Source organism: Onychomys torridus, chromosome 8 (assembly GCF_903995425.1).
Source record: "Onychomys torridus chromosome 8, mOncTor1.1, whole genome shotgun sequence".
NCBI lineage: Eukaryota > Metazoa > Chordata > Mammalia > Rodentia > Cricetidae > Onychomys > Onychomys torridus.
Genome location: NC_050450.1, coordinates 93,064,381 through 93,091,012, shown reverse-complemented (window position 1 = coordinate 93,091,012; position 26,632 = coordinate 93,064,381). Strand labels below are relative to the sequence as shown.

The 26,632-nt window shown below is 48.6% G+C and overlaps 1 protein-coding gene across 4 annotated transcripts in view; it reads right to left on the bottom strand.

The window, feature by feature from the left end:
* The window catches only part of Tlk2 (tousled like kinase 2), a 109,521-nt gene extending 103,193 nt beyond the window's left edge, over positions 1-6,328 (bottom strand). For 3 of the 4 annotated variants that reach the window (XM_036195986.1, XM_036195987.1, XM_036195989.1), the window contains exons 1-2: positions 5,480-5,721; positions 3,834-3,916 (exon numbers count right to left, since the gene is read on the bottom strand). In XM_036195986.1, the coding sequence (XP_036051879.1) occupies positions 3,834-3,916; positions 5,480-5,594 (198 nt within the window). In that variant the 5' untranslated portion in view covers positions 5,595-5,721. Of the gene's footprint in view, positions 1-3,833; positions 3,917-5,479; positions 5,722-5,772 lie in introns of those variants that run through there. The other variant, XM_036195988.1, reaches the window with a different exon arrangement.
* Positions 6,329-26,632: the final 20,304 nt, after the last annotated feature.

The window sequence follows — 26,632 nt, the reverse complement described above, 5'->3', positions numbered from 1 at the left end:
GACCACTTGCAGCACTCTTGTCCATCTGGAACCAGTCCACCATGGCCCGACTGCCTTCCTGCTATGGGCAGCAGCAAGTACTGAAAAGTGTCCTGAGCACCTAGGAGAAACTCCAGAGACTGCACAGATCCCACTAGATGGCACCATCCCAGGCAATCACTCTGCTCTCTCAGAAGCAAGGGCGGAAACCTTTCTTGATCTTGACAAACTGAAAGCTCTGAACAGTGACATCCTCACTGGGAAAGCAGGACCCATAACAAGTTGTGTAAAAGCAGGAAAGGCGTCTCACCTAGAGCATCCTTTTTACCCAATACCACTGGCATCACTTCAACAAGGACCTGAGAGATACAGCACCTGGCCTAACCCGGAGAGGAAGAGAAGCAGTAACAGAAAGTGGTATCTTCGCTAGATGTGAGGACTCCTGTTGGAACCCCAGCACTTGTAGGCAGCAAAGGAAAGAGGATCAGGAGTTCAATGTCATCCTCAACTACAGAGTGAGTTTGAGGCCATCCTCAACTACATGAGATTCTCTCAAAAAAAATTCTATTAAAAAGAAAAAATCTTTTTCCTCGTCCTGTCTCTGCAAACAATGCAGTAACTTACTTTTCTTTCAAGTCTCTTTGCTACAGAAATCAATTATTTTTTTCCACTGATCACCAAATAAAGTATTTTCTGAAATAAATATACTTACCATGACAGACACGTCAAAATATACAATTAATGGCATAAAAGCAACTAAGCACTGATGCACTTCCTATAAACAGACAACAACATTACATTCAAGTTTTCTAGGTTTTGGGTTTTGTTGGTTTTCTGAGACAGGGTCTTACCATGTAGTCCGGGCTGGTCTCAAACTTGTTACCGCACTACCTCGGCTCCCCAAGAGTACATTAAAGTCCCAACTACTTGTTCACATCATTTTGAGTCTGGGCAGTAAAAATAAGATGTCATTCACTCCCATGACTAGAACCTGTATCACCAAAGGTACACTTTGATAGTGCCGTTATGTAGCCACATGCAGGAGGAAAGAAGCCATCCCAACCAAGGTTAGTAAAAATCAACTACACACAGTTGGAATACAAACTTTCTTAATAGGAAACCATGTGACTATAGTAAATTATGAGCCTTAGCTAGACACACCTATAATCCCAAGAGACAAGAGTACCATGAGTTTGAGACTGCAGAACTGAGTTCCAGGCCAGTCTAAGTTGTATAGTAAGACCCTGCCTCCAAAAAATAAAAATAGTAAATAGATAAGGAAATAAATGACGTGAGTTTTATGCATGGTTGCCAAGTTGAAAGACATAACAGTGAGGGGCTTGAGATGGCTCAGTGGTTAAGAGCACTGACTGCTTTTCCAAAGGACCCAGGTTCAATTCCCAGCAACCACATGGCAACTTACAACTGTCTGTAATTCCAGTTCCAGGGGATCCCACACCCTAACCCAGACATACATGTAGGTAAGACACCAGTGTAGATTAAATAAATAAATAAATAAAGCACAGCAGTGTAATTCCAGACACTCAAGAAGCTATGACAGGAAGATCACTGGTTCAAGCCTGAGCTATAGAGCAAGTTCTCAACCAGCTGGCTGGGTGTAGTGACACATGACTTTAATCCCAACACCTGAAAAGCAGGGCTACAAAATGAGACCATCTCAACAACAACAACCCCAAAGGACTAGAGATACAATTCAGTGTGTAAGGTGCTTGTCTAGCATATATACAAGGCCCTGGGTTTGATCCTTTATACAACAATCAATTAGTGATTATAAACAAGACCTAGTATGGGCACTCAGGCCTATAGTCCCAGCACCTAGAAAATTGAGAAAGCAAGATCACACAAGAGTTCTAGGCCAGACAAAATAGATGTGTCATCCTTGGCCCAGATATCTACTTAATATTCAAATAACACTGTGTACTTCTTTCTGAGGCTACTTCCCTTTGACCAAATAATTTATGTCTGCATGTTTATCTTCAGTACGTAACGATCAGGGGTTTAGCCACTCCAAAGTGCCACCAAAAGTCAGTTACCAGAATTAGTTGAAGACATAAGGCATTCATGCACATAATTACAGGCAGGTATGGTGATGCATGCCTGTATTTCTAGTACTTACCAGCCTGGGGCAAGAGGACCACAAATCACAGGCCAACCTAGGCTACCTATCTCAAAAATAAAACAAAAATCAAAAGAACTACTGAAGCTGGAAGTGGTGGCTTACCCCTATACTCCCAGTACTTGGGAGATGGAAGCAAGAAGATCAAGGAGTTCAAGGCTAGCCTGGGCTATATAATCAAGGTCCAGGCCTGGCTAGGATACATGAGACCTTACCTCAAAAAACAAGAACTAAGCTGGGCATGGTGGCACACGCCTTTGATCCCAGCACTCAGAAGGCAGGGGCAGGCAGATCTCTGTGAGTTTGAGGACAGCCTGGTCTACAGTGTGAGTTCTAGGACAGCCAAAGATACCAAAGACAGAGAAACCCTGTCTCGAAAGACAAACAAACAAACAAAAACCAAGAAACAAGTAGGCAATAAATGCCGTGTTTCCTTGTCAGAGCTCTAATATAGTTCTTGTTGCAGTATTTCTTGTTTCTCTTTCTTTCTCTGCAGGTTTAAAGGCACTAGACTGAGTTATCATCCCCACTTACACAATGCCCAGTATACTGTAGGTACTACGTATTTTTCCAATAAATAAAAATTACCAAGCTATCCCAGCTCACTAAAATTGTGTGATCCATCAAAGCTAGGTTTCCCAAGTATAAACCTAACATACGACTTCTTGTTGAAGAAACAACTGTCCAGAGCATGAAATTAACACCAAGTTACTGTATGATATAGCGTTTCTTTAAAAAGTCAGAAATCTATTAAATACATCATAGATTAAAATGCACATATCATTTATCTCAAGTTCAAGCAATCTGACAACCTTGGATCGGGCCAAGCTTTTAAATGAAACATTATAAACAGACATATATAATGCACCAAAACCATCCTGTGAGATCAGAGGGGTAAATAAGCAGGTACATCAAGACCTACAGAAAGCCAGAATAGTGTGAGCGACATGCCACCTGCCCAATGCTGGGGACTTGACCGCAGTTTACACTTCCACAAAAATGAAAACAGGAAGGAACAGTACAGCAGGCAAGAGCATTGTGTTCTTCCAGAGGACCAGGTTCAGGTTCCAGGACCTGCATGGCAGTTCACACCCATCTAAACCCAATTTCAGCACATGTGATGCCCTCTTCTGGCATCTGTAAGCACCAAACACACACATAGGGTACATACTTGCATGCAGGCGAACACTCATGTACATAAAACAAAAACTAAAATAAAAGGGTGAAAACATTTTACTAGTAGAAATGAAGAAGAGGGAACAAACAGTCTAAGGAAACAACCGGGGGGGGGGGGGGGGGGGGACCTGCAGATCTGGAGAACTGACGGACTTCACCAGCTCTAACAATCTCCATCATGTAACTACCCCAGTTATGAAAGAGCCAGTGTATGAAAGCTTTACAATGCCTCTCTCGCTTCCTGAGGGGCTGAGAAGTTTTAACAAATACAAACTAGAATCTAGATCCACACCCTACCAGTATCCTCACAAGCCCCTCAGAAAACCTCCGCTCCATTCAAAGGGGAAAGAAACATCCTCTCCAAAATTAACGCTTAACCACCGTACTTCAGGAGTGACTGGCAGATTTCAAAGTTCACTGGTCCACGAGACAAATCTCCCCTGTAACCTATCGACATGTCCTACCACCCAAACCCTTCTATTCAATTCCTAAATGTGTTTAAGTTATACTTGGAAATGTCCATGTTCGCCAAGTTACTCACCTTACTAACACCAACTCCAGTGAACCTGGCCTCCAGTAATTCCTGCCTTCGTGGGTCCAGACTATGCAATTCTTCCATCATTTCTACAGGAAGAAAGAGGGCCAAGAAGTCATGAAAAACTAAATAGAAGAAAGAACTTTTATGTGTAAGAAAACGCATAGGAATTTTGTAAACCTCAAAGAAATATACATTTGAGTGTTATAATCTACTCATCAGTTATTTGATGTTATCGATAGGTTTTTTTTAGATTACACAGCAGCTTGAGCTCTCTTCTACGAGGGTCTTTTCTTTTTCCTGAATTCTAATTTGATCTTTACTGGGAGAGAGACAGGAATGGAAACCCATCCTTGTCATCCCAACATGAAGGAAGTATAAGCAACAGATAGCCATAAATTTGAGGGCAGCCTGGTCTATAAAATGAAACCCTGTCTCATAAATAAAAACTAAGTAAATAAGAAGAAATAGCAAACGCTTCATATTATCTCTGTGAAAGGTAAGCAGAAGGAAAAACAAGGGTAAACTTGCAAACAGAAAACTCCGGTGAACCTTTCCATCTGAGCACTTTCAGATATTTCTTTCCCAAACACTAAGAACTAGTTCTTAAGCTAAAAATATAATTCATTAATAACTTCAAATGAATATAGAATGAATCAGAAGCTGCAAATAACTTCAAGTAACCCTACAGTATAGCTCCTTTCCTGAACAACTCACAGTAGCTAATGAAAACTGGAATTCTTTCATGCTAAATTTAATGAAGAACCCAAGATAAACCGTCAACCTACATTCACTCAGGAAATACAAGGCTGCAACAATTCCTTCCCAACATCTTTTTCTGACCACTCCTGGAAGCAGTAGTGGATATCTGCTTTTAGCACTCCTCCCAGGCAGGGAGGAGCAGGAGGACACCATTTTTAAACCTTCCCCGACCAATTAATGCAGACACTATGAGCAAGCATGTCCAACCTTTGCACCATGCGTTGAAAAGCTCTTCAAAGTGGGAAAGGAGCATACATCATTCCATAGAAACCCTTCCGACATACTACTGAATAGTTAGTGGAGCGATTGGCACAATTTTTAAAGTTCACTGAAAACATGAATCAAAGCTGCTTCTCTGCAATCTAACAACTCCACAATTTCCAGTAACATCCCCTACACGAGTCCTTAACTTTCATTTCCCTTCCTGGATTGAGAGCCTGGGGCAAAGGGTGACAAATTAAAGTTTCACTCACACATACAAGTACAGGTTAGAGAAGGAATCAGGAAATTCTTAGAAGGGCAGAAAGGCATCTTTAAACTAAAAAAGACTGAAAAGAAAACTGAGTTGTCCCTAAGTAGGTAAGTGGCCTTGCTCGCCACTCGCCCTGCCCTAACCGAGGTCGGAATGGCAGAGGTTGCAGTCTCTCCCCAATCCCAAGGTCTCTGGAAACATTTCCCAAACCTCCATCCCGAGGCCTGGTCCGGAAAAGGAGGCCCCGGCAGTTACCCCATTTACTGTCAACTCACGTTAAGAAAATATCCACCCCATCGCTTTCCCCGAGCCTTTGGACCGGGATCCTCCCAGCAGCCCCTAACCGGGAAGCAGGAAAGATGGGGCCTGGTCCCGGCGCCCCTCGCCGGCTCCAAACTTTCCCCAACTCTAGGCCCACCTGTCACGGAGGGAGCGGGGGACAGCGCCCGGGCGGCTGCTAAGGCCTCCAGCTCCCCGGAGCCCCCTCTCTGAGCAGGCCGACCGCCCCATTCCCGGGCCTGGGCCTGGCCCATCCTCGGCCCGGCCCCTCAGCGACCCGCAGCCCTCAGGGAGAGCACCTCCCGCCTCAGTGCCAAGGAGCTGCGGCCCGACGCCGGCCCGAGTCGCAGCCTCCTCAGGCCGAGGGGGGTCCCCGGGACGGTTAATATCCCAGGCCCGGCGCCCTCCCCCGGCCCGGGCTCCGCTTCTCACCTGCCGCCGCCGCCGCTCCACGCTCCTCTCGGGAGGGGCCCCGACCCGACCCGGCTGCGGACCGCTCCGCTCTCCCCCTGGGCAGGCCCGGGGCGGAGCCGGGGCCTCTCCTGAGCGCCGCAACCCCCCGCCCGGGCAGCCGCCGCCGGCGCCGGGCTCCACGAGAGGGCGGGCGGGGGAGGGGGGCCGCGGAGGCCGCAGATCCCCGAGCTCGCGTACAGAGCCAGGCGCCTGACGCGGGCCCGGGCCCGGGCGGCCGCGGGGGGCGCGGGACCGGCCTCCTGGCGCCGGACAAAGGCCAAGGGAGGCGCAGAAGGGCCTGGGTCGGGCCGGGAAGTGGGGGCCCGATCGGCTGGGGGCCACTCGGGTGCGGCGCGGAGGGCGGGGGTGGGGGGGTCGGAACCGCTGGTGCCCAGGACCCGCCTCCGGCCCCTTAATCCGGATCGGTTCGGTCCGGATTAGTAGTGATCGGTGTAAACACACTAGTGAAACCGCGTGTTTCCTCGCGAGATTTGCACGGCTGGGAGGCAAGAGGGGGGGTTCCAGGGGGGGGGGAGTACCGACCGTGGGGGAGGGGACGCGAAAGGTGTTGTGGGGGGGGGGTCCCCGCCGCCCCGGCGCTCCGCCTCCTCCAATCAGCGGCCGGGCTGGCGGGCGGCAGGGGTTAACCAGGGGACCCCGCGCCGGCTGAGCAGGCCGCGCCTGCCGGGGCTGCGGAGGGCGGGCGGAGGGCGGGCGGCTGCGGCTCGACCGCGACGTGAGGGGCGGGCGGGCGGTCGGCCTGGGGGCGCCGGGCGAGCGGCCGGGCCCGAGCCTCGGGAGCCGCCTTTGTGTCAGCGGCGCCGTCCCGCCGCGCCTGCCGTGCGCCCGGGCTGCACACATCGGGTGAGGAGGGAGGTTGCTCTGCCCGGGGGAAGGGTCGCCGGGGCGGCCGGCCGGGGTGCCACCGAGTCCGCCGTGCCCACCCGATGTCGCCTGGGATGGGAGCCGGGCTCGGCCCCGCCAGCATGGCCCTCGGCAGCGGAGGGCGCCACCCCCGGGGGACTCCGCTCCGACCGCTGGGGACCGAGCGGGAAACCGGCCCGCTCCTCCGTGGGCGCCGAGAGGGCGAAGGGGAAGGGCTGCCCCGCCGACCCCAGCGCCAAAGCCAAGGAAGATCGCTTTCTGCACCTACTCGCCCGAGCCCAGACACTGACTTCAGAGCGACCGCTCGGCCCCGGTGCCTCCCGGACCAGCCCCGGGGAGGTGACTGGAGGACCGGAGCGCTTCCCGACGGGAAGGGCCGCCTTTGAACAGCCGCTTGAACTTTTCCAGGGGCCGGCGAAGCACCCCGAAGCGGAGTTCTTAATTTCTCCACGTACCGACTGGACAAAGACCTGCCAAACGGGCAAAGGATGGCAGATTCCTTTCTGTGTGAATTCTCCATCCTTCAGAATTCCAGCACTGTCGGAAGACTCAAATTGGAAGTCCTCGCCCAGATCCCACACCGCTTGGAAAGATAGCTCTGCGAAGGGGAGAGGGAGGGAAAGGAGGCGAGGTGGCGCGTCCCCAGAGTGCGTCCTCGAGCCTGAACAAGATGGCTAGTGCACTGGTCCCTCCCGAGTGGCGGGACAGGGAAAACAACTGGGCAGGTCTTTCCTTACAGGAGGCTCAAGAAAGTAGCAACTCGACAGTTGGTTGGAGTGGTGCATGCTTTTAATCCAAGCACGGGGTGGGGGGGGGTGGGGGGGCTTTCCCGGACAGCCTGATCTACATGCTGAGACCCTGTTTCGGGGGTGGGGAGTATGGGGTAGAAAGAAAATATCTCACATGGCTGAGATAAGACAGGATTGCCAGCCCTGGCTACATACTCACACCCTATCTGAAAACCCAAAGAAGGAAGGGGCTGGAGAGATGGCTCAGTGGTTACGAATCGGCACTGCTGGCCGGGCGTGGTGGCGCATGCCTTTAAATATCCCAGCACTCGAGAGGCAGAGCCAGGCGGACCTCTGTGAGTTCGAGGCCAGCCTGGGCTACAGAGTGAGTTCCAGGACAGGCACCAAAGCCCAAAGCTACACAGAGAAACCCTGTCTCAAAAAACCAAAAAAAAAAAAAAGAATTGGCTGCTATTACAGAGAACCTTACTTTGAGTCCCAGCATCCATGTGAGGCAGGTCACAACCGCCTGTAACTCCTGTAACATGTAACTTACATGTGCACACACAGACACATAATTAAAAATAAATCTGAAAAGAATATGACCTGCAATTTACTATGCAACATGGGCTGGCCTGCAGAGTTCTGGGATTACAGGCATGCAGCCACCATGCACAGCCTAAAAATAACTCCTTAAAACGACCCTGGAATGTCATAAATTAGGAGAGAAGAACATAAGAGAAAGGAATGGACAGCGTAGAGGCTGAGTTCTAGTCCAGCTGGTCCACAAACAAGTTGCCTGGGCCAAATAATCATTTCAAGTTTCATCAACCACATATACTGAAGCTAGAGGATTCCCAATGCCCTTTCTAGATGGAAAGGTCCCTTTTTGGCTGTTTGTTTTGATAGCAGGTCTAATATACCTATATCTCATAGTGTAGCTGAGGATGACCTTAAACTTCTGATCCTGCCTCTATCTCCCTAGAGCTAGGATTAATTACAAGCTACAAGCTATGCTAGCAGCCTAGCAACTGAGCTACAGTCCCAGCACTCAGACACACTCTTAGTAGTTTTTTTGTTTTTTGTTTGTTTGTTTTTTAGAATCTCACTATGTAGCCAAGACTGGCCTAAATCCCCAATCCTCCTGCCTCAACCCTCTAGGAGCTGGGAGTGAAAGGCATTTGCCCTAACACCTGAATACATTTTTTTTAAGGAATCATTGAAACACAGAGATAAGATTTTTGGTTTCACTCTTCTTAGTTTAATTTTCCATACATGTCAAAGAACCTAGTAACATCCCAAGTCTACTCACTGTAGATTTAACAGCCATTCCAATAGGAACTGCTTATAGGAATCCAATGAGTTTGCTTAGAGCAATTGGATGCTTCCTTATAGTAAGCATCATGTAATTCAAACACGAATACTAGCCAGGCATGGTGGCAAACACCTCTGATCCCAACACTTGGGAGGCAGAGGCAGGAGGATCTCTGAGTTTGGGCCAGCCTGGGCTACAAAGAGATTTCAAGGACAGTCAGGGCTAAACAGGGAAACCCTGTCTCAAAAACCAACAACAACAACAAAAAACTCTAGTTCCCATCAGCTGTGGAAAATTTAACTGTGGATGGAACTGGGTGGTCATGAAGCTCATTAGTCTTTGGTTTAAGAACCTAAAATTTAGAAGAATGAAGGGAAAGTCTGCCAAATTCATCTTAGTCACAGAGAATAATCATACATACTTGAGGCTAGCTGTGGTTTTCTCCAAATTGCTGTACAGATTTCGGTGTAGGTTACTGATGACTCAAAGGGAGTAAAGGTTACTTTGGCCAAGAAACTGGGGAAATCTGGGTTAAACTTAAGCAGAATCCTTTATTGTACCACTTTATGGAGCCTGTAGTATGAATTCTGTATGTGACTGTCCCCGAGAATTTTTATTCACCTTGTGCTTTCGTAACATTTGCTTTTGGAACCACCGAAAGCAAATTGGTTGGTTGTTAAAGAATTAACTCGTTAAAAAAAAAAAAAAAAAAATCGGGCACTGTCCATTCCTTTCTCTTATGTTCTCCTCTCCTAATTTATGACATGACAAAAGAGATGGCTCAGCAGTTAAGAGCACTGTCTGCTCTTCCAGAGGTCCTGAGTTCAGTTCCCAGCAACCACACGGTGGCTCACAACCATCCATAATTCGATCCGGTGCCCTCTTCTGACCTATAAGCATACATGTAGACAGAATACTGTGTACATGAAAAAAAATATTTATTAAAAAAAAGAACTCGTAGGAAAATTAACTCATAGTATCTTGAGATAGACACCAGAGTAGTTTAATTCCCTTTTACTTTATGGCATGTCCTCTTATGCCTCAGACCCCTGGGCACTATACATTTTTCTGGCTTTTTCTTGTTTTGTTTTTGTTTTTTCTTTTTGAGACAGTCTCAATCCACCCTAGGCTGGCAAAAACTCGAAGCTAGCCTTCTTCCTCTGCCTACCATGTGCCGCACCCACCTCTGCCATAACGGTCCCCATCTTCATCAAAAAGATGGTAATGCCAGGCAGGGCTAGGGAGATGGCTCAGGCGTTAAAGGCTCACAACCAAAAGGGTAAGAGGTGTTTTATGGGTAAAGGCATTTCCCACCACCAACAATGACAACCTGAGTTTGATTCCTGAGACTCATGGTAGAGAGGGAGAACCAGCGGGTTGTCCTCTGCCCTCCCTCACATGCCGAGCCTCTCCAGCCTCTTATAGGGTGTGCAGCCTTAAGCTCCAAGCCTCAGCTTTCTTATCCATGAAATGGAGTTAAGTGAGATAGTTTATGTGCCCGACAGCAATCCCTGAAATAACGGTTCCCAACATAACTTCACACTTCTGCCAGAATCTATGTACTTGTCGATAGGTTGATTTGGAGAAACAGGCTGCCCATGGACTGAGCCATTTAGTGGTTGTATTTGCAGTAGAAAAGGGGTTGCGTGTTGTCATAAGCATTATACTTTGGGGCGTGGCTATTCAGACCTCCGGTCACTGTAACAAATGCCTGAGAAAGCCTAGACTAGCTTGGGTTTATATGGCCTCAGTTTCAGAGATTTCAGCAATGGTCCTAGGCACCACTGTTCCATGTCAGAAGGGCATGATAGAGCAGAAGTGTTCATCTTGTACAGGAACAAGGAGTGACAGGAAGTGGCCTAAGACAAGATCCAATTCAAAGGGCTGCCTTCAGTGACCTATTTTTTCCATCCAAGGCCCTAAGATCCCATTTGTTTATAAACTAAAACATGGACTCATTGTTGATGAAGTCAGTCACCCTCCCCATCCTGACAGTGCCACCAAAGTGGGACCAAGCCTTAAATACAGGAGCCCTTTTGAAGAACACTACATATCCAAACACTAAAAATAAAATCTCTTCGTTTATGTTCATCCCCTGCCCTGTGAAGTCGGGAGGCTCGGACTCTGTGTGGCTGGGTATTGAACCCAGGCTGGCACCTCCAGCCGAGGGTATAACAGTAAGACATGGACTGTTCTCAGGAGGCCAGTAGAGAAGGGGCAGTATGTGTGGTATGACAGAACATGTTCCAGTCTCATCTCAGTCTCCTCATCTGAAAACTCACCACGATTCCATGAGCAGTGTGAAAATTAACACACTATCAGGAATTATCAAGTAACTATGGGTCACAGAGTGGGTATGCTGTTGTTTTTTCTTTTTCTTTTTTTCGTTTTTCTTTTTCTTTCAGACAGGGTTTCTCTGTGTAACATCTCTGGCTGTCCTGGCACTCACTCTATAGCCCAGGCTGGCTTCGAACTCACAGAGATCCGCCTGCCTCTGCCCCCGGAGTGCTGGGATTACAGGCGTGTGCCACCGCCGCCGCCCAGCTACAGACGGCCCATCTTATTCCTCTCTTCCCATTTCTGACAAAATGGAGAACTGCTTGCAGGAAAGTACACTGCAGATTAAAACCCCAGATCTCAGCCTCCCTCAGGGTCACTGCCCGTCATCTCTGGTCTCTGGGTTTTTCCTATCTCTACTGCCTAGTGTGGTTTGGAAGCCTTGCCTAAGCAAATTGAACACGTACTTCCCACTCCCATGCTAGAAACCAAATGCAGGGACTTGCGTTTGCTTGGCAAGCATTCTGCCATTGAACTCAATCCCTGTTACCCCAAGCAACTTGTTTTACTTACTGCTCTTTTTTTTATTTTAACTATTTTACTTATTTACTTATCCTGACAGCGCTGTTTTACATATCAAGTCACAAGCTCTTCTCCACAGCCCACTGATGCCAGACAACCTTCCTGTTCCCTGAAGAGCAGCCTCCTCCCTGATGTCCTCTGTTAACCTCTCCCTTTTCAGAATCATTTTCATGTCCCTTCTTCCCAGTAGCTGAAGTGCGAGAGAGCATGGACTCTGCTTTAGTGAGTCCCGAAACTACTGAATCATCCATATTGGCATCCGTTGCTCCCCTCACCCGGTTTCCTGACCTGGTCTCCTGAAGCCGAGGCTGGCCTGAAACTTACTAATAGCAAGGCTGCCCTTGAACTCCCCATCCTCCCGCCTGGACTCCCAAGCGGCAGGATTACTGACCTGAGCCACATCCCCAGCCCATCTCAGCAAATCTGCAAGGAGGGACAACGGCAAGAGCTCTAGTAGCTGGACGCGCTGGCTCACATCTGTGATTCCGCACTCGGACACGGGCAGGAAGATGCAGTGTTCAGGGCCAGCCTGAAGGACACTGAGTTCCATGCCAGCAAAGGCTAGGTACACAGGCTATTTAGTCTCAAAAACCCTGTAAGTAAAAAAAAAAAAAAAAAAATAGAAACCGACAAAGTATAAAAACAAATAAAAACCACCCCAGTTCTTCCCACCATCGACCTTTTTTCTGGAATCTCAAGGAGGCTGAGATCTGGGATTTTATTCTATAGTGCACGATCCTGCAGGCAGTCGATGGATGGCATGCCTACTCTATGTCAGACATAGTTATTTGAAGGTTCCCAATACTGCGTTACCTTTCATAACATTGCTCATGGAATCATGGTCACAGTTCTCAGATGAGGAAACTGATATGAGACTGGAACATTTGGAGACAAGGCCCAGAGGCTTGCGTATGCCAGACACACTCTGCCACTGCACTAAAGTCTAAGCTAAGTAACCATTCTTCATGCAGACTCCAGGAAGGCAGAGATGACTCCGCTGAATGGCCACAGAGAAGAAAGAGAGCCTCAGTCAGTGGCAGGTAGGTCCAGGCTAGATGGGTGTGAGTAAAGCCTTTAAGAATTGATCACGGCAGGGGCGGGAAGGGGGAGAACAGGGGAACCCGTGGCTGATATGTAAAATTAAAACACAGATATAATTTAAAAAAAAAAAAAGAATTGATCACGGGGCTGGAGAGATTGCTCAGAGGTTAAGAGCACTGCTTACTCTTCCAAAGGTCCTGAGTTCAATTCCCAGCAACCACATGGTGGCTCACAACCATCTGTAATGAGATATGGCGCCCTCTTCTGACCTGCTGTGATACATGCAGACAGAACACTATATACATAATAAATAAATCAATCTTTAAAAAAGAAAGAAAGAAAGCCGGGCGGTGGTGGCGCACGCCTTTAATCCCAGCCCTCAGGAGGCAGAGGCAGGCAGATCTCTGTTAGTTTGAGGCCATGGGCCTCACAGAGAAACCCTGTCTTGAAAAACAAAAGAATTGATAGTTCCCAGCACTCGGGAGGCAGAGGCAGGTGGATCTCTGTGAGTTCGAGGCCAGCCTGGTCTACAAAGCAAGTTCCAGGACAGCCTCCAAAGCTACAGAGAAACTCTGTCTCGAAAAACCAAAAAAAAAAAAAAAAAAAAAAGAATTGATCGTGTGATTCAGATGAGAGCAACTCTAAACTGTTCCTGGAAGACACCAAGGTTTGTGGATTTTCAGTAGTACTGTAAATAAAATAATTTAAAAAAAAAATGGGGAGGCGGGGCTGGAAAGATGGCTCAGAGGTTAAGAGCGCTGGCTGCTCTTCCAGAGGTCCTGAGTTCAATTCCTAGCACCCACATGGTGGCTCATAACCATCTGTAATGAGATCTGGTGCCCTCTTCTGGCCTGTGGGCATACATGCAGGCAGAACACTGTATACATAATAAATTTATTTTAAAAATGGAGAGGTTAAAGGGAAAAGAGAAGAGTAATTTGTTTTATTTTTTGTATTATTAAGAAATTTTCTATTGATTTTATACCAACCACAGATCCTCCCTCCTCCCGCCCTCCCAGCCTTCCCCCCACAACCCACTCCCCATTTCCACCTCCTCCAAGGCAAGGCCTCCCATGGGGAGTCAGCAGAGCCTGGAAATTTCAGCTGAGGCAGGTCCAAGACCCTCCCCCCTGCTGCAAGGTTGTGTGAGGTGTCCCACCATAGGCAGGGGCCTCCAAAAAGCCTGCTCATGCACCAGGGACGGATCCCGATCCTACTGCCAGGGGGCCCCCTAAACAGTTCAAGCTAAACAACTGTCTCAACTATCCAGGGGACCTAGTCCAGTCCCATGGCAGCTCCACAGCTGTTGGCCCACAGTTCATGAGTTCCCACTAGTTTGGCCTGGCCTTCTCTGTGTTTCCCCATCATGGTCTCCTTGTCCCTTGCTCAGAGGAGAGTGATTTGTGGTTGTCACTCTCAACAGCTGCTGGCATCTGCACTCTACCCGATCCTAACCACCCACACAGCAGGTGCCTGTTACAAACCACACCGTGGGGGACGGGGGTCTCCACTAACACCCAGCTGAATCAGTAGGAACACTCGGGTGTGCACATTAAGATAGACATGAAATCATAATCGTATCTAAACTAGTCCACCTTTAGTGGGAGGACCAGACATTATGCGGAAACCTGCTTGCCTCATGATAAGGTAATGCTGATGGCTGGAATGTGGACCAAGGGTTAGGACTCTACTACAGCCTCTAGGCTCCATTTGTCCTACCTGTCTTTGTATGAATTTCGAGCTAAGAATGATTTTTATGTTTTGTTGTTGTTGTTTGTTTTTTGAATTTTTGGGACAGGGTCTCTCTGTGTAACAATCCTGGCTGTCCCTAGAACTAGCTCTGTAGACCAGGCTGGTCTTGAACTCACAGAGCTTCACCTGCCTCTGCCTCCCAAGTGCTGGGATTAAAGGCGTGCGCCACCACCACCCAGGTTGATTTTTTTTTTATGTTTTTATAGGGCAACACAGTGCAGACTCCTAGGCTCAAGAGATCCAAGCAACTAGGACAACAGACCCACTCCTGGCTTACATTTTTAAATGGTTGAGGGAAAATATATGTTTTATGCATATGAAAAGTATATAAAAATTATCCACACTCAAGCTTGATGCTTTTATACCACAGTCACACATTCTTTCCACATCAGCTCACTGAGACTTTGAGGCCAGCCTGGCAGTCTAAATAGTGAGTTCCAGGCCAGCCAGGGCTACATCGTGAGACCCTGACTCAAAAAAAAAACAAAAAACAAAAAACAAAACCTCAGCCACTGTCTTGGCTCTCTGAGCACCCACCTACTGGAATGCAGGTTCTGAGTACGCCCCTTTCTGCAGCTTCCTGTTCAGGTGGCAGAGTCAGGTCCAGCCAACCATCCTCGATAAGAAAAGCAGGAAGCAGAAAGGGGGGATTTATTCAGTGTGGCCATATTAGAAGAGGGACAAAGGCTCCAGAGAACCCCAAGTCTATTTCAGGGGTCCTGAAGTGAGGTTGAAGCTTGAATGGAAGACCAAGGACTTCAGGTCTCAGCAGTCCTGGTCCAGGTGTGGACCCGCCGCCATCAACCCACCCTTGTTGGTGCTTCAGCCCCATCCTATGAGGTGGTCTGGCAGGTCTTTGAAACTGTGTGAAGTCTCTGCCCCACCTCCACCCCACCTCTGGCTATCCCCCCCAAGTCCCCACCCTACCTCTGGCTATAGCCCCCCCAGTCCCCACCCCACCTCTGGCTATCCCCCCAGTCCCCACCCCACCTCTGGCTATCCCCCCCAAGTCCCCACCCTACCTCTGGCTATAGCCCCCCCAGTCCCCACCCCACCTCTGGCTATATCCCCCCCAGTCCCCACCCCACCTCTGGCTATATCCCCCCCAGTCCCCACCCCACCTCTGGCTATCCCCCCGAGTCCCCACCCCACCTCTGGCTATCCCCCCCAGTCCCCACCCCACCTCTGGCTATCCCCCCCCAGTCCCCACCCCACCTCTGGCTATCCCCCCCAGTCCCCCCCCACCTCTGGCTATCCCCCCCCAGTCCCCACCCCACCTCTGACTGGTGCCTTTTGCTTCTCTCAGCTTGAGATGCCTGGGGAAATCCCTATTTCTTTGGGATCCATTCTTTCAGTTGCTGGGAGACTGAGAGACAAAAATGTCTCTTTAGTGTATCTTCACTTCTGCCAGGCCTATTACATCTCTGCTGCCCCCCACTGCCACCCCAAAACAGCAGAGTGACTGCTTCCGAGGAGGAAATGCAAATGCCTGGAGTGTAACCCATGACTGTCACTTCAAAATGCTTTCCACAGATCAGGTCCCCACTGTGGCAGCCTGCATGGATGGGGAGACAGATTGGCCAGTGACCTGGCTGACATGGAGCAACTGCAATCCCAAGCCACACTCGCCTCCCGCACTGCACTGTGGTCAGCCTTTGCTTCACCCCCCCCCCCTACTCCCCCGCCCCACACCCACTGGGGCTACAGAAGGGCCTTCTTGGTCCCAGCATTCCAAAATCCGGAGTTTGTTTTATGCAAATCATTCCTGACTTTCCAGGTTTAAGCAAGTCTTCAGTGATTGGTGCTTCTGTGGAGGATGCTTAAGAGATACTCAATTCCCAGTCCTGTGTGCAAATTCTGAGACTTCATACCATCACCCCCTCAATTTCATCTCTGTGTGGTGTAGATACAGTGTTTAGAATACTGCCTGATTGGTGGTAGGGGCTTCCATCTAGATGTCTCCAAACCTGCTCTTTTCCTGCTGGCTCAGGTTAACAAATATTCATTCTATTACTTCATTACTTAGATCAAAAACTTTAGAATTAGTCTCTCTCATTGCCCCCAACTCCGGCACTCCAGCCCTACCTACTTGCTCCCACCTCCGGACCTTTGCACCTTCTACCCTTGCACAACTACCAAACTTCTAGCTGATTCAGCCATGCACTAGATACACACTGGAGGGAGCATGCCCTCCCCACCTTCTGTGTGCATGAGACGAAGGTGCAGTGTTGGCAAATACCCACCTGTCCATGACAGAAAAAGAGGATCTCCGTGGGAGATAAGCACCTAATTATGGGTCAGGTGTAGTAAGCTCCATGAAGGACTAGAAACCATGGTCCTTGTTTAGAGTGCTAGACCCCAGCAGCAGCAGTGGGGAGTCTAGGGACAACTTTTCTGGGATAATATGGCCTCTGGTGGGGTATGATGAGGACCAGAAGTTGTCTGGATGCGAGCAGGTCCCCTTGATTACCCTCAGGCAAAACCAGGCCCTCCATGATGGCTGAACACCCAGGCAGAGTAGTTTCCCTACAGCTTTGAGGTAGCAGGGAACTGTGCATTATGTTCAGTTTCCAGAGTCAATGTTTCCTGTCTAGTCCCAGAGGGCAGAGACTGGAACAAAAAGTGGTTAGCTGGTCATTATGGGACATTATGGAGGAAGAACATGGTCACTGGATCACTTAACCCTTACTACCTGGAGGCAGGCCCACCACAGAGAAAGCAGCATTGCATTATGGGAAATCCCATCACGGGCCTCTGGGAGTGAATTCTCTCCCAGCAACACTAGCTCAGGATCTCCTAGCCGTTTACTCCTGGCTCTGATGGCTCTCAGCCCATTCTGTGCACTGAGAATTCCACCCTCCATCCCTACCCTTCCATCTCATCTTTCCTTCCTTCCTTCCTTTCTTTTTCTTTCTCTCTCTCTCTCTCTTTCTTTCTTCTTCTTTTTTTTCTTCTCGAGACAGGGTTTCTCTGTGTAACAGTCCTGGCTGTCCTGGAACTCACTCTGTAGACCAGGCTGGCCTTGAACTCAGAGATCCTCCTGGCTCTACCTCCCGAGTGCTAGGATTAAAGGCGTGTGCCACTACCGACAGATTTCGTTTTATTTATGTGTATGCACAATCTGTGGGGTGCCCACAGAAGAGAATGTTGGACCCTAGAGCTGGAGGTTTGAGGCTATGAGCATCCTGATGTGGGTACTGGGGGTGAAAAGAGCAAGTGCTCCCAACACCCGAGCCATCTCTCTAGTCCCTCTCTCTGGTTTAACTTCACACACACTGTGTTGTGCAGTTGTCTCCCACCCCGGCCGTGAGTTTCTGCTTCCTTTATAGGTTTGGAAATGAGCAGTAGTCAGCTCCTTCGGTAAGCATTTCAGGCTCAGCATTCCTGCCAAGAATGGTGGCACACACCGGTAACCCCAGCACTTGGGAAGATGAGGCAAGAGGATTGCGGTAAATTCAAGGCCAGCCTGTGCTATACCCAGGTATATAGCTATGGGGTAGCCTGTACTACAGAGTAAGGTCCCCACCCCCACCCCCTGAAAAAATAATCAGCTTGGAGAGACGGCTCATTGGTAGGAGCACTGGCTGCTTTTCCAGAGGACCAGGTTTGGTTCCCAGCAACCACATGGTGGCTCACAACTATCTGTAACTCCAGTTTCAGGAGGTCTGGCACCCTTTTCTGACCTCTGAGGGGATCAGGCAGGCATGCTGTAGACAAATATCCATGCAAGAAAAACACCCATACACATAAAATAAAAATGTTTTAAATATCGCCATCACCCAGAATCTATCTGTTAGTTCGTTAGGCCCCTCTGCCCCGTTGGTCAGATTCAGGAAGAATGTGATCCAAATGCCCAGAGAATGGTACATCTGACCCAAGACGCCTGGCTCTTCACCTCAAAAAGAAAACAGGCCCACAGAGCAGTAACACTTGGGTGTCGACTCCCCTCGGTGTGTAGTTTTTCATGGCTTCCTCTAATCACAGCTCTCCTGTGGTGGTAAAGATGGAGGGTGGTGAGAAGCGAATCCCCTGGCAGCTCGCAGGCCAGCTAGCCTGGAGTGTTCAGCACAGCAGCAGACACCAGACACCTTGCTTCAGACAAGGTGGTCAGGGCAAAGACCGACACCAGGAGTTGTCCTCCGATCACACATACACATGGCAAACACATGCTCTCACACATGAACACATGTACACACACATTGTAAACATGTGACAGATACTTACAAATGTTGTTTTGTTTTGTTTGTTTGTTTGGAGACAAGGTGTCTCTGTGTAACCACCCTGGCTGATCCTGGAACTCACTCTGTAGACCAGGCTGGCCTTGAACAGAGATCCACCTGCCTCAGCTTCCCGAGTGCTAGGATTAAAGGTATGAGCCTTTATGTCCAGTTTGGGGTGTTTTTTGTTTTTTGAGGGTTTTTATGTGTGTGTGTTGGTGGGGGGAGGTTGCTTTTTTGAGACAGGGTCTCAGTATATAGCTTGTCTGGCCTGGATCTTCCCATGTAGAAAAGGCTGAAACTCGGAGATTTACTTGCCTCTGCCTCCTGAGTTCTGGGACTAAAAGGCCTACGCCATCACTTCGTTTATTTTCTATGGTCTCTTTGTTTACTATCTACAGAGCAGGGTCTCCCGGCGTGGCCATGGCTAACCTGGAACTCGCTGTGTAGACCTGACTGGCTTCAAACTTTCGGCCTCACTGTTTGAGTCACCACCTCCTGAAACTACAATGTACAGGTTTACACCTCTTAGGAACTCAGGTCTCGTGCCTTTCATTCTGTTCTTCTAGGCAGCTGACTTCACTTGTCACTTGCTGAGCCGTTCAATTTTTGTTTTCATTTTTATGCTTCACGGGGCTGTGGCGTTTCAGGCTCTGGCTTAACTTTCATTGGACTTCATTCAAAGAACTCAATTTGCTTCTTGGTCCCAACTTCCTCACCTGTCTAGCTTCATCGAGGAGTTAAGTGATTAACGCACTGGCTAGACTTGAATTTGTTGTTGTTGTTTTTAAGATATTAAATGCTGCTGGGCGGTGGTAGCGCACACCTTTAATCCCAGCACTCAGGAGGTAGCAGCAAGCAGATCTCTGTGAGTTTGAGGCCAGTCTGGTCTACAGAATGAGTTGAGGACAGGCTCCAAAGCTACACAGAAAAACTCTGAAAAACCAAAATAAAAAAATTTAAAAAAAAAGAAGAAAAGAAAAAAGATATTAAATGCCTATCTTTCAAGCGAAGCCTCCCTCAGACAATGATTATAACAGCAAAGAGAAAGGATGGGACTCCAGAAGCCCACAAGTAAACTGAACCTCAGATTCGGCTACTGATCACCCACTGTAATGTTTGCCATAAAACTGGTTCTTTCTGGTCCAAGAACCATTACTGTTAATTCACTGGTTGAGAATAAGATCACTATCACGGTTTAGAGTCTAATTTGAAGCAAGTTTTAATTAAACACTGGCCAGGTTGATGAACTCTCTGGCCACATCTATCTCTGATTTCCCAGAAAATGGCCCGAGTCACAGTTTGCAGGGGCTTAAGGTATTTCCCATCAGGTCCAATCAGGGGTAAGTGTACATCCTGACTTATTTCCTGCCCAGGAACCTCCGGCCCACATGTGATCAAGCACATCCGGTGAATATGGGTCAAACAAACTTGTTTAGGGAGTGAAACATGTGGCCTGTTATCTCCCATAAACAACAGCCTCCAGTATTTCAGGAACTGTCTGTGCTTGGGCAAGGGGCTTGCAGATCAGGGGCATTTTTGTTTCAAGGATCTCTAAGGCATAGTAATTAAAACTTAAAAGTAACTTTGGCTCTCACACTACCAAGAAAGATGCCTTAGTGTCTCCCATTAGTTTTCTTGTTGCCATGGTTAAAATACCTAAGAGAAGTAACTTTGGGAGGGAAGAGTTTATATTAGCATATAATTTGACAGCACACCATCCTTCACAGTGGGGAAGGCATGGCGACTGGCACACTGCATCCACATTGAGATGGATGAATACTGGAGTTCCACTCACTTTTCCTTTTTTTTAACCCCTTTGAGACAGGGTTTCTCTGTGTAACAGCCCTGGTTGTCCTGGAACTCACTCATAGACCAGGCTGGCCTCAAACTCATAGAAATCTGCCAGGCTCTGCCTCCCACATGCTGGGATTAAAGGCACATGCGCCACCACCACTGGACCACTGCTCCTTTTTTAAATGGTCTAGGACTCCAACCCATGGGGATGGTGCTGGCCACCACATTCAGGGGCAGTTTTCTCTCTTTATCTAAACCTTGTTGGAAACACTCTTAGACGCCCAGAGATATGTTTCCACCATAACCTAAATCCAGTCCAGTTGACAATGTAGATTAGCCATCACAGTGCCTCAGCAGGAAGCCAGCCACAGACTCTGCCTACTCTGGTCCGCTCAGTCTGAATATTCTTGCAGAAGAGGTAATGTGTTAACTGGCTTCATTATTAAAGAAACTTTGGTCGGGAGCATCGAGGTGTAGCTCAGGGTTAGAGTACTTGCCTAGGACCTTACAGACTGAGTTCAATTGCCATGAAGAAGGGCAGGTTTGGGGGGCTAAGGAGATGGAGGAGGAACAGTGTTTGCTGTAGAATCACGAAGACCTGCACTCAGATCACCAGCATCTAGGGAAAAGCTGGATGTGGCAACACGTGCCTATAACCCAGCACTGGGTAGACAGAGACAGGTGGATCCTTGGGGCTCACTGGCCAGCCAATCGAGCCAAGAGTTCCAGGGTCAATGAAAGCCCATTTCAAAAGACAAAAAAAAAAAGGTGCAGAAGACACCTGACATCAATTTTTGAACTCCACACAGGTGAAGACTCTTCCCATGTGCACAGCACACATGAATACACACAACAGACACACACACACACACACACACACACACACACCCCGCAAAGCCAAGTTCAAGTGTAGGACAACACCTCAGAGTTCAGGAGGCTGAGGTAGGAACTGATGTCTGCATTGCTTTTATCTTCCCCGGTGAGGCTGAGGTGGCTAGTCTAGCGGCCACTTAGTCTGGGTTTTTTTGGTTTTTAGTTTCCCGTTCTTTTCTGTTTGTATTTGACACAGGGTTTCTCTGTGTAACAGCCCTGTCTGTCCTGGAACTTGCTCTGTAGACCAGGCTGGCCTCGAACTCACAGAAATCCGCCTGCCTCTGCCTCCTGAGTGCTGGGATCAAAGATGTGCATCACCACCTGGCAGCTTTTATTTTTCTTGTGTGTGGGATTGACCCAGAGCTATATAAATGCGTGACCAGCATAATACCTCCAAGGTGCTATCACTGAGCTCTACCCCATCCCAGAAACTCCTCTGATAGCCACTTCCCAGTTCCCTTTCTCTGCAGTCAGGCTGTTCTTCCTGGCCACAACGAACACATCATGTGCCATGTTATATTATCCCAGTGCCTGGTTGGTGTGTGGGCATCCAGGAGCCTTCCTCTGCCACTTCTTATAACCCAGGGCCTGAGGGCAGTTATTCATCACTTAGCCACAGAACTCTGGGGGAGGGTCATGGCCACTCTTCAAGATGAAACCACTCAAGTTCATAGGGATCCTGAGGATAGAGCTTGGACTGGATCCCACCACATGCTGCAGTGGCTGGTTCTCTGTGGACCTCTGTGGAGTCTGAGCCCAGCCTGGCCACCAGTTAGGAGAAAAGGGACTTTGCTCCTTGCCTATCCAGAGACATAGCTGGAGAGGAGACAGTCCCTGCTCCAACTAGACCTTGAACCTGGACTGTTTCCAATAAAATACAATGAGGGTAGGTTGGGGGTTTGTTTTGTTTAATTTTGTTATGTATGTTTTTTGAAATGGACTGTTTAGAGATTTTTATTTTGTTTTTGGGCTTTTTGAGACAAGGTCTCATTATATAGCCCAGGTTGACTTCAAATTTGTGATCCTCCTGCTTCAGCCTTCGGAGTGCTGGAATTAAACACATCCTGACTGTTTGAGGGGTTTAAACCCAGAGAGCCATCTGCTGTGGAAAACATTTCTGAGTTACAAGGACAAAGAAAGCACTGGAAATGACCTCCAGTGCCTTTCTTAGGTCAGGCAGAATCAGGTTTGGCCCTGATGGAAAAGAATACATAATTTTCAAGTCCTTTCTCTTCCCAAGGACTTGAGATACAATCCCGGGGTCTTCCTCCTTCCCATGGAACTAACTGCTAACGTCATGGAGGTTGTTTGCTTGTTTGTAACAATCTCATGGGGCCCAAGTTGGCCTCTAACTTGCTCTGGAGTCAAAACTAACCTTGATTTTCTTGCCTCAGCTTCCCAGGCAACCTCCTGGGTTTTGTGGGGTTTTGTTTTGTTTATTTTGAAGACTCCACAAAATGCAGCAGGTGTGTGATAGACACATGGGCTCAAGAGAGACAAAACTTACCTTCTCAAGTCTGTCTGACTGAGACATTGCTAGAGTTGCTTTGTGAAGATTCAAAACCATCCCTCCTTTACCTCCCACACCTCACTCTTTCCAGATTGAGACAACTCCAAAGCCCTCCATCGTTTTTATGTGTCTTTGTTGTTGTTTCCACAAGGGGAAGCAGGGATGCGGTCCCTCTACCCCAAATGGCACAGCTGAGTTTTCCACATTCAGGCAGTATGAAATCGGAGCACAGCAGATCAAGCTCACTCTGACAAAATCATCTTTGTGATCATAGCAGCTTATCGGCTAGGTTGGTACACACTGCCATCCAAATCTTGATGGCATCCATGAGAACTGCCCAGGGCAAGCCAGCATCTGCCACTTACCTCAATTTTAGTGCAAAAGCTGTGACCTGACAGCCTGGAACACTGAGAAGCCTGACCAGCAAGGGGCAGGTTAGATGACAGTGTCTGAGAGCGCCAACCGTCCCTGTCCCCACTACGGCACAGTCCCGACTGTCAGTCGATCCATTTCACACCTGCAGACTTCATGTTCTTCCCTTTGCACGTGAATGAGAGGACAGCAGCTAAGGACTGATCTCTGACCTTGACACATAAACAGCCTACAGACTGCACTTACCAGCTAATAAAGGACGGACGCAGTGACTCTCCAGCGCCTTTTGGCTTTAATTAAATCAAGCAGTCAAAGGCTTTGGGGGGAAATTTTCCATTTGAAGTAAAGCCAAGAAGTCAAGTCTCCACTTCATTCATTCATTCACTCAGTCACTAGCACTGACGGCCATCCAGGCACAATTATCTGTGCTCAGCACGGTGCTAATCACTTCTAAGTAAAGTGGCTTCTAGAATCCCCCAAGTCCACTCACGCTCTGTCAGACAAGCGTACAGACAGGCGGTCAAGGGCACAGGCCTTTGTTCAAAGACGTCCAAGCTTGTTTGTGCTGTGTGACCTCTGGCACACTCGTTAACCTCTTAGCCCCTGGTTCCCTCTAGGGGTTAATAATCCCAACCTCCAGAGGTTTCACCAAGCTTAAGTGAGACCATCTGTGTACAGCAGTCAGCGAGCCAGCACTCAGCCACCACAGGGCTAGCCCAACCCCTTTTCCTCCCGGTCCCTTTCCCCGGCACTTCGCCAGCTGCCAGCGTGGGGAGCCACAGGATGGCTCACACACTCTCTGCCCTCAGTACTGCTGAGGACTGTCACTGACAATGCTTTCTCCATCTGTAGGATGGGTAGCCATGGCTGTAAAGAGTCATCTGTAGTGAAGCCAGTGAGGCTCTCCCTAAGAAAAGAACCATGGGGACTTACCTTAAGGCATCTGCTACTGGCTTGCCATCAGATGTCACTGCTGCCCTGGCAGCTGCTGTCTTCAATGACTGATGTTTTTAAATTCCTGAATGGACTTCATGTTATATTTGCTGGCACATGGAGGTCTAGTCAATGGTGAATCACACTGGTAAGCATTCCTGTGAGGTGGTCACTAGGAAAAGCCAGGAGGGTCCTATGTATCCTGTGCTTACCCCACACCTTGACACCTCGTCAAGACTCTCCAAAGCCTCAGGGACCTCTGGGCCACCTTTTGGCTCTGTTCTTTGGGGGTTTCTTGAAGCTCAATGCAGCCTACCTTTCAAGTGTTCTGTATTTATTGCTTTGTTTTCAGACAGTCTCTCGCTATGTGACTCTGGCCTGGAACTTACTATGTAGACCCGGCTGACCTTGAACATACAGAGATCTGTCTGAATACCTGGCTATTTGTGTTTGTTTTTTGAAATACAGTTTCTCTGTGTAGCTCTGGTAGTACTGGCTCTATAGACCAGGCTGGTCTTGAACTCACAGACATCTGCCCGCCTCAGTCTCCTGTGTGCAGGGATTAAAGGTGTATGCCACTATCACCTTCATCTATTAATTAATTAATATTTATTTAGAGACAGGGTCTCCTTCTGAAGCCCAGGCACATTCAACTCTAATTTATGTTCCTTTTTTATTCTCATTTTTTTTTTTCTAGGAAAAAAATTAAACCTATAGGAAACTGAAGAAAATTACTAGTCAGTGTCCAGGTCTTTTTTCTGATCAGAACTTTGCTACCTTTGTCTCGTCTCTGTCTCGGTAAGTGTATATAATATACCTCATGTATGTATATAATGTACCTCATGTATGTATATAGAAACACATACACACATGTGCATGTTTAGCACCGATGAGCCACTGAGAAGCTTCAGGAATGCTGCTCTTTCATCCTTAACTGTGGCTACAGAAGCAGCCCATTTGGCTCACTGCACCAATCCCTGAAACAGTGAGTTTATTCCAGAGGCAGCCATGGGCAAGGAGCTGGAGTCCCAAGTCTTAACTCCTTCTCCCTGAGGACAGGGTTTCAGGGTCCTTCTGTAGAGGGAAGCAGGGTGGCCTAATGGGAGGGCTGATTCAAGGTGAAGGACAGTTCCCCATGGTCCACACTGCCTGTGCAAACCTCATGGTTCTAGGACAGGCACTGTGCTCTGGGAGCTGTGTGGGTTTTCTGGTGAAAGGGGCATCCCGCTGACACTCGAGCCCAAGTGAAGGGTGGTATTCTCAAGTAATCTGAGCTATCTCTAAGTTTCATGACCTCCGTGACACACATGCCAGAGGTGTTGTCTACAGCGGAGCTAGTGAGCGTGACCTCGAAAGTTGGTAACAAAAACAAGTAACTAAAGGCAAGTAAAGGCAGAATATTTCTCCACTTTCCCGTCCATGTCTACAATGCAGAAAAGTGTGTCTCCTAAGGACCAGAATTCTCTTACCACAGGACATTATTACACGCATGAAATTGAACCACAAAATTATCTAACATACAATAGTAGTATTGTCTATTGTTATCTTAACACAGAGTCCATTTCCCTCCATTTCTCCCCCTCTCCCTCAGTCCCTCCCTCCCTTTTTTCTGCTGAGCATGAACCCAGGGCCTCATACATGCAAAGGAGGCATACTACCACTGAGCCGCACCTCCAGCCTCATGGCTGGTTTTCACTCCAGACTTCAGCCACGGGCTAACTAAGCTCCCGTGACAAGCTGACTCCACTCCACCCATGTCAATGTAACTTCCAGATGCACCCACTTTCAGATCACTCTGACTGCTCCACGGACCAATCCTTGGTGGCGTGGAGTGGGATGTGAGGCAGGGTGGTGAGCTGGAGGGTGTTAACAAGGACAGTTTCCACACTGCCTTTGGGCTGAAGCACATTCTCACTTCCTCCCAGGTGCAGTAGGCTAAGCCCTGTGGCTTTAAACCCTGCCGATGGCACAGAGGACAGACACAATTCTAGTGCCCCTTCCAGGGTCTTTAGCACTGCCCTGCCTCCTGCCCCCAGGTGCATTTCCATTTGGAGGTGCACCTGGCCCTCAGTGTGTCAGAACAGAAGCCAGGCCTTCCCTTCCCGTCCTAGGGACAGCAGCAGCAGCAGCAGCACATGCCGCTTATCCAGACCCCCACCATTACCGCCCAAATCTGGATCCTCCGGGATCCTTCACTCTGCTCCTCATCCTGCATCCCCCAGCACAGCTAATCATCAAGTGTAATCAGGCCACCCCTTGAAGCCTTTAAGCTTCTAGTAGAAATAAGGGTCCCAGCTCTCAGAGGATCTCTCCAGCCCTGCTCTTTCTCTCCACTTTGCTCAGCTGTTCCGGCCAGCTCAGGCTGGCCTGCCATTATCCTCAAATGGAGATTCTCCACCTAGGGGCTGTTTGATCACAAGCTTCTACCTCAACCTGCAGTTTTGTACCCTGCTGCCCTGTCCTCGGCCTCTTGGCAGCCACCAGCTTCCTAGCTCACACTGTACAGAGCCAGAACTGGGTTCCTCCCAATTTATCCAATTTATTAGTGTCCTGGGAA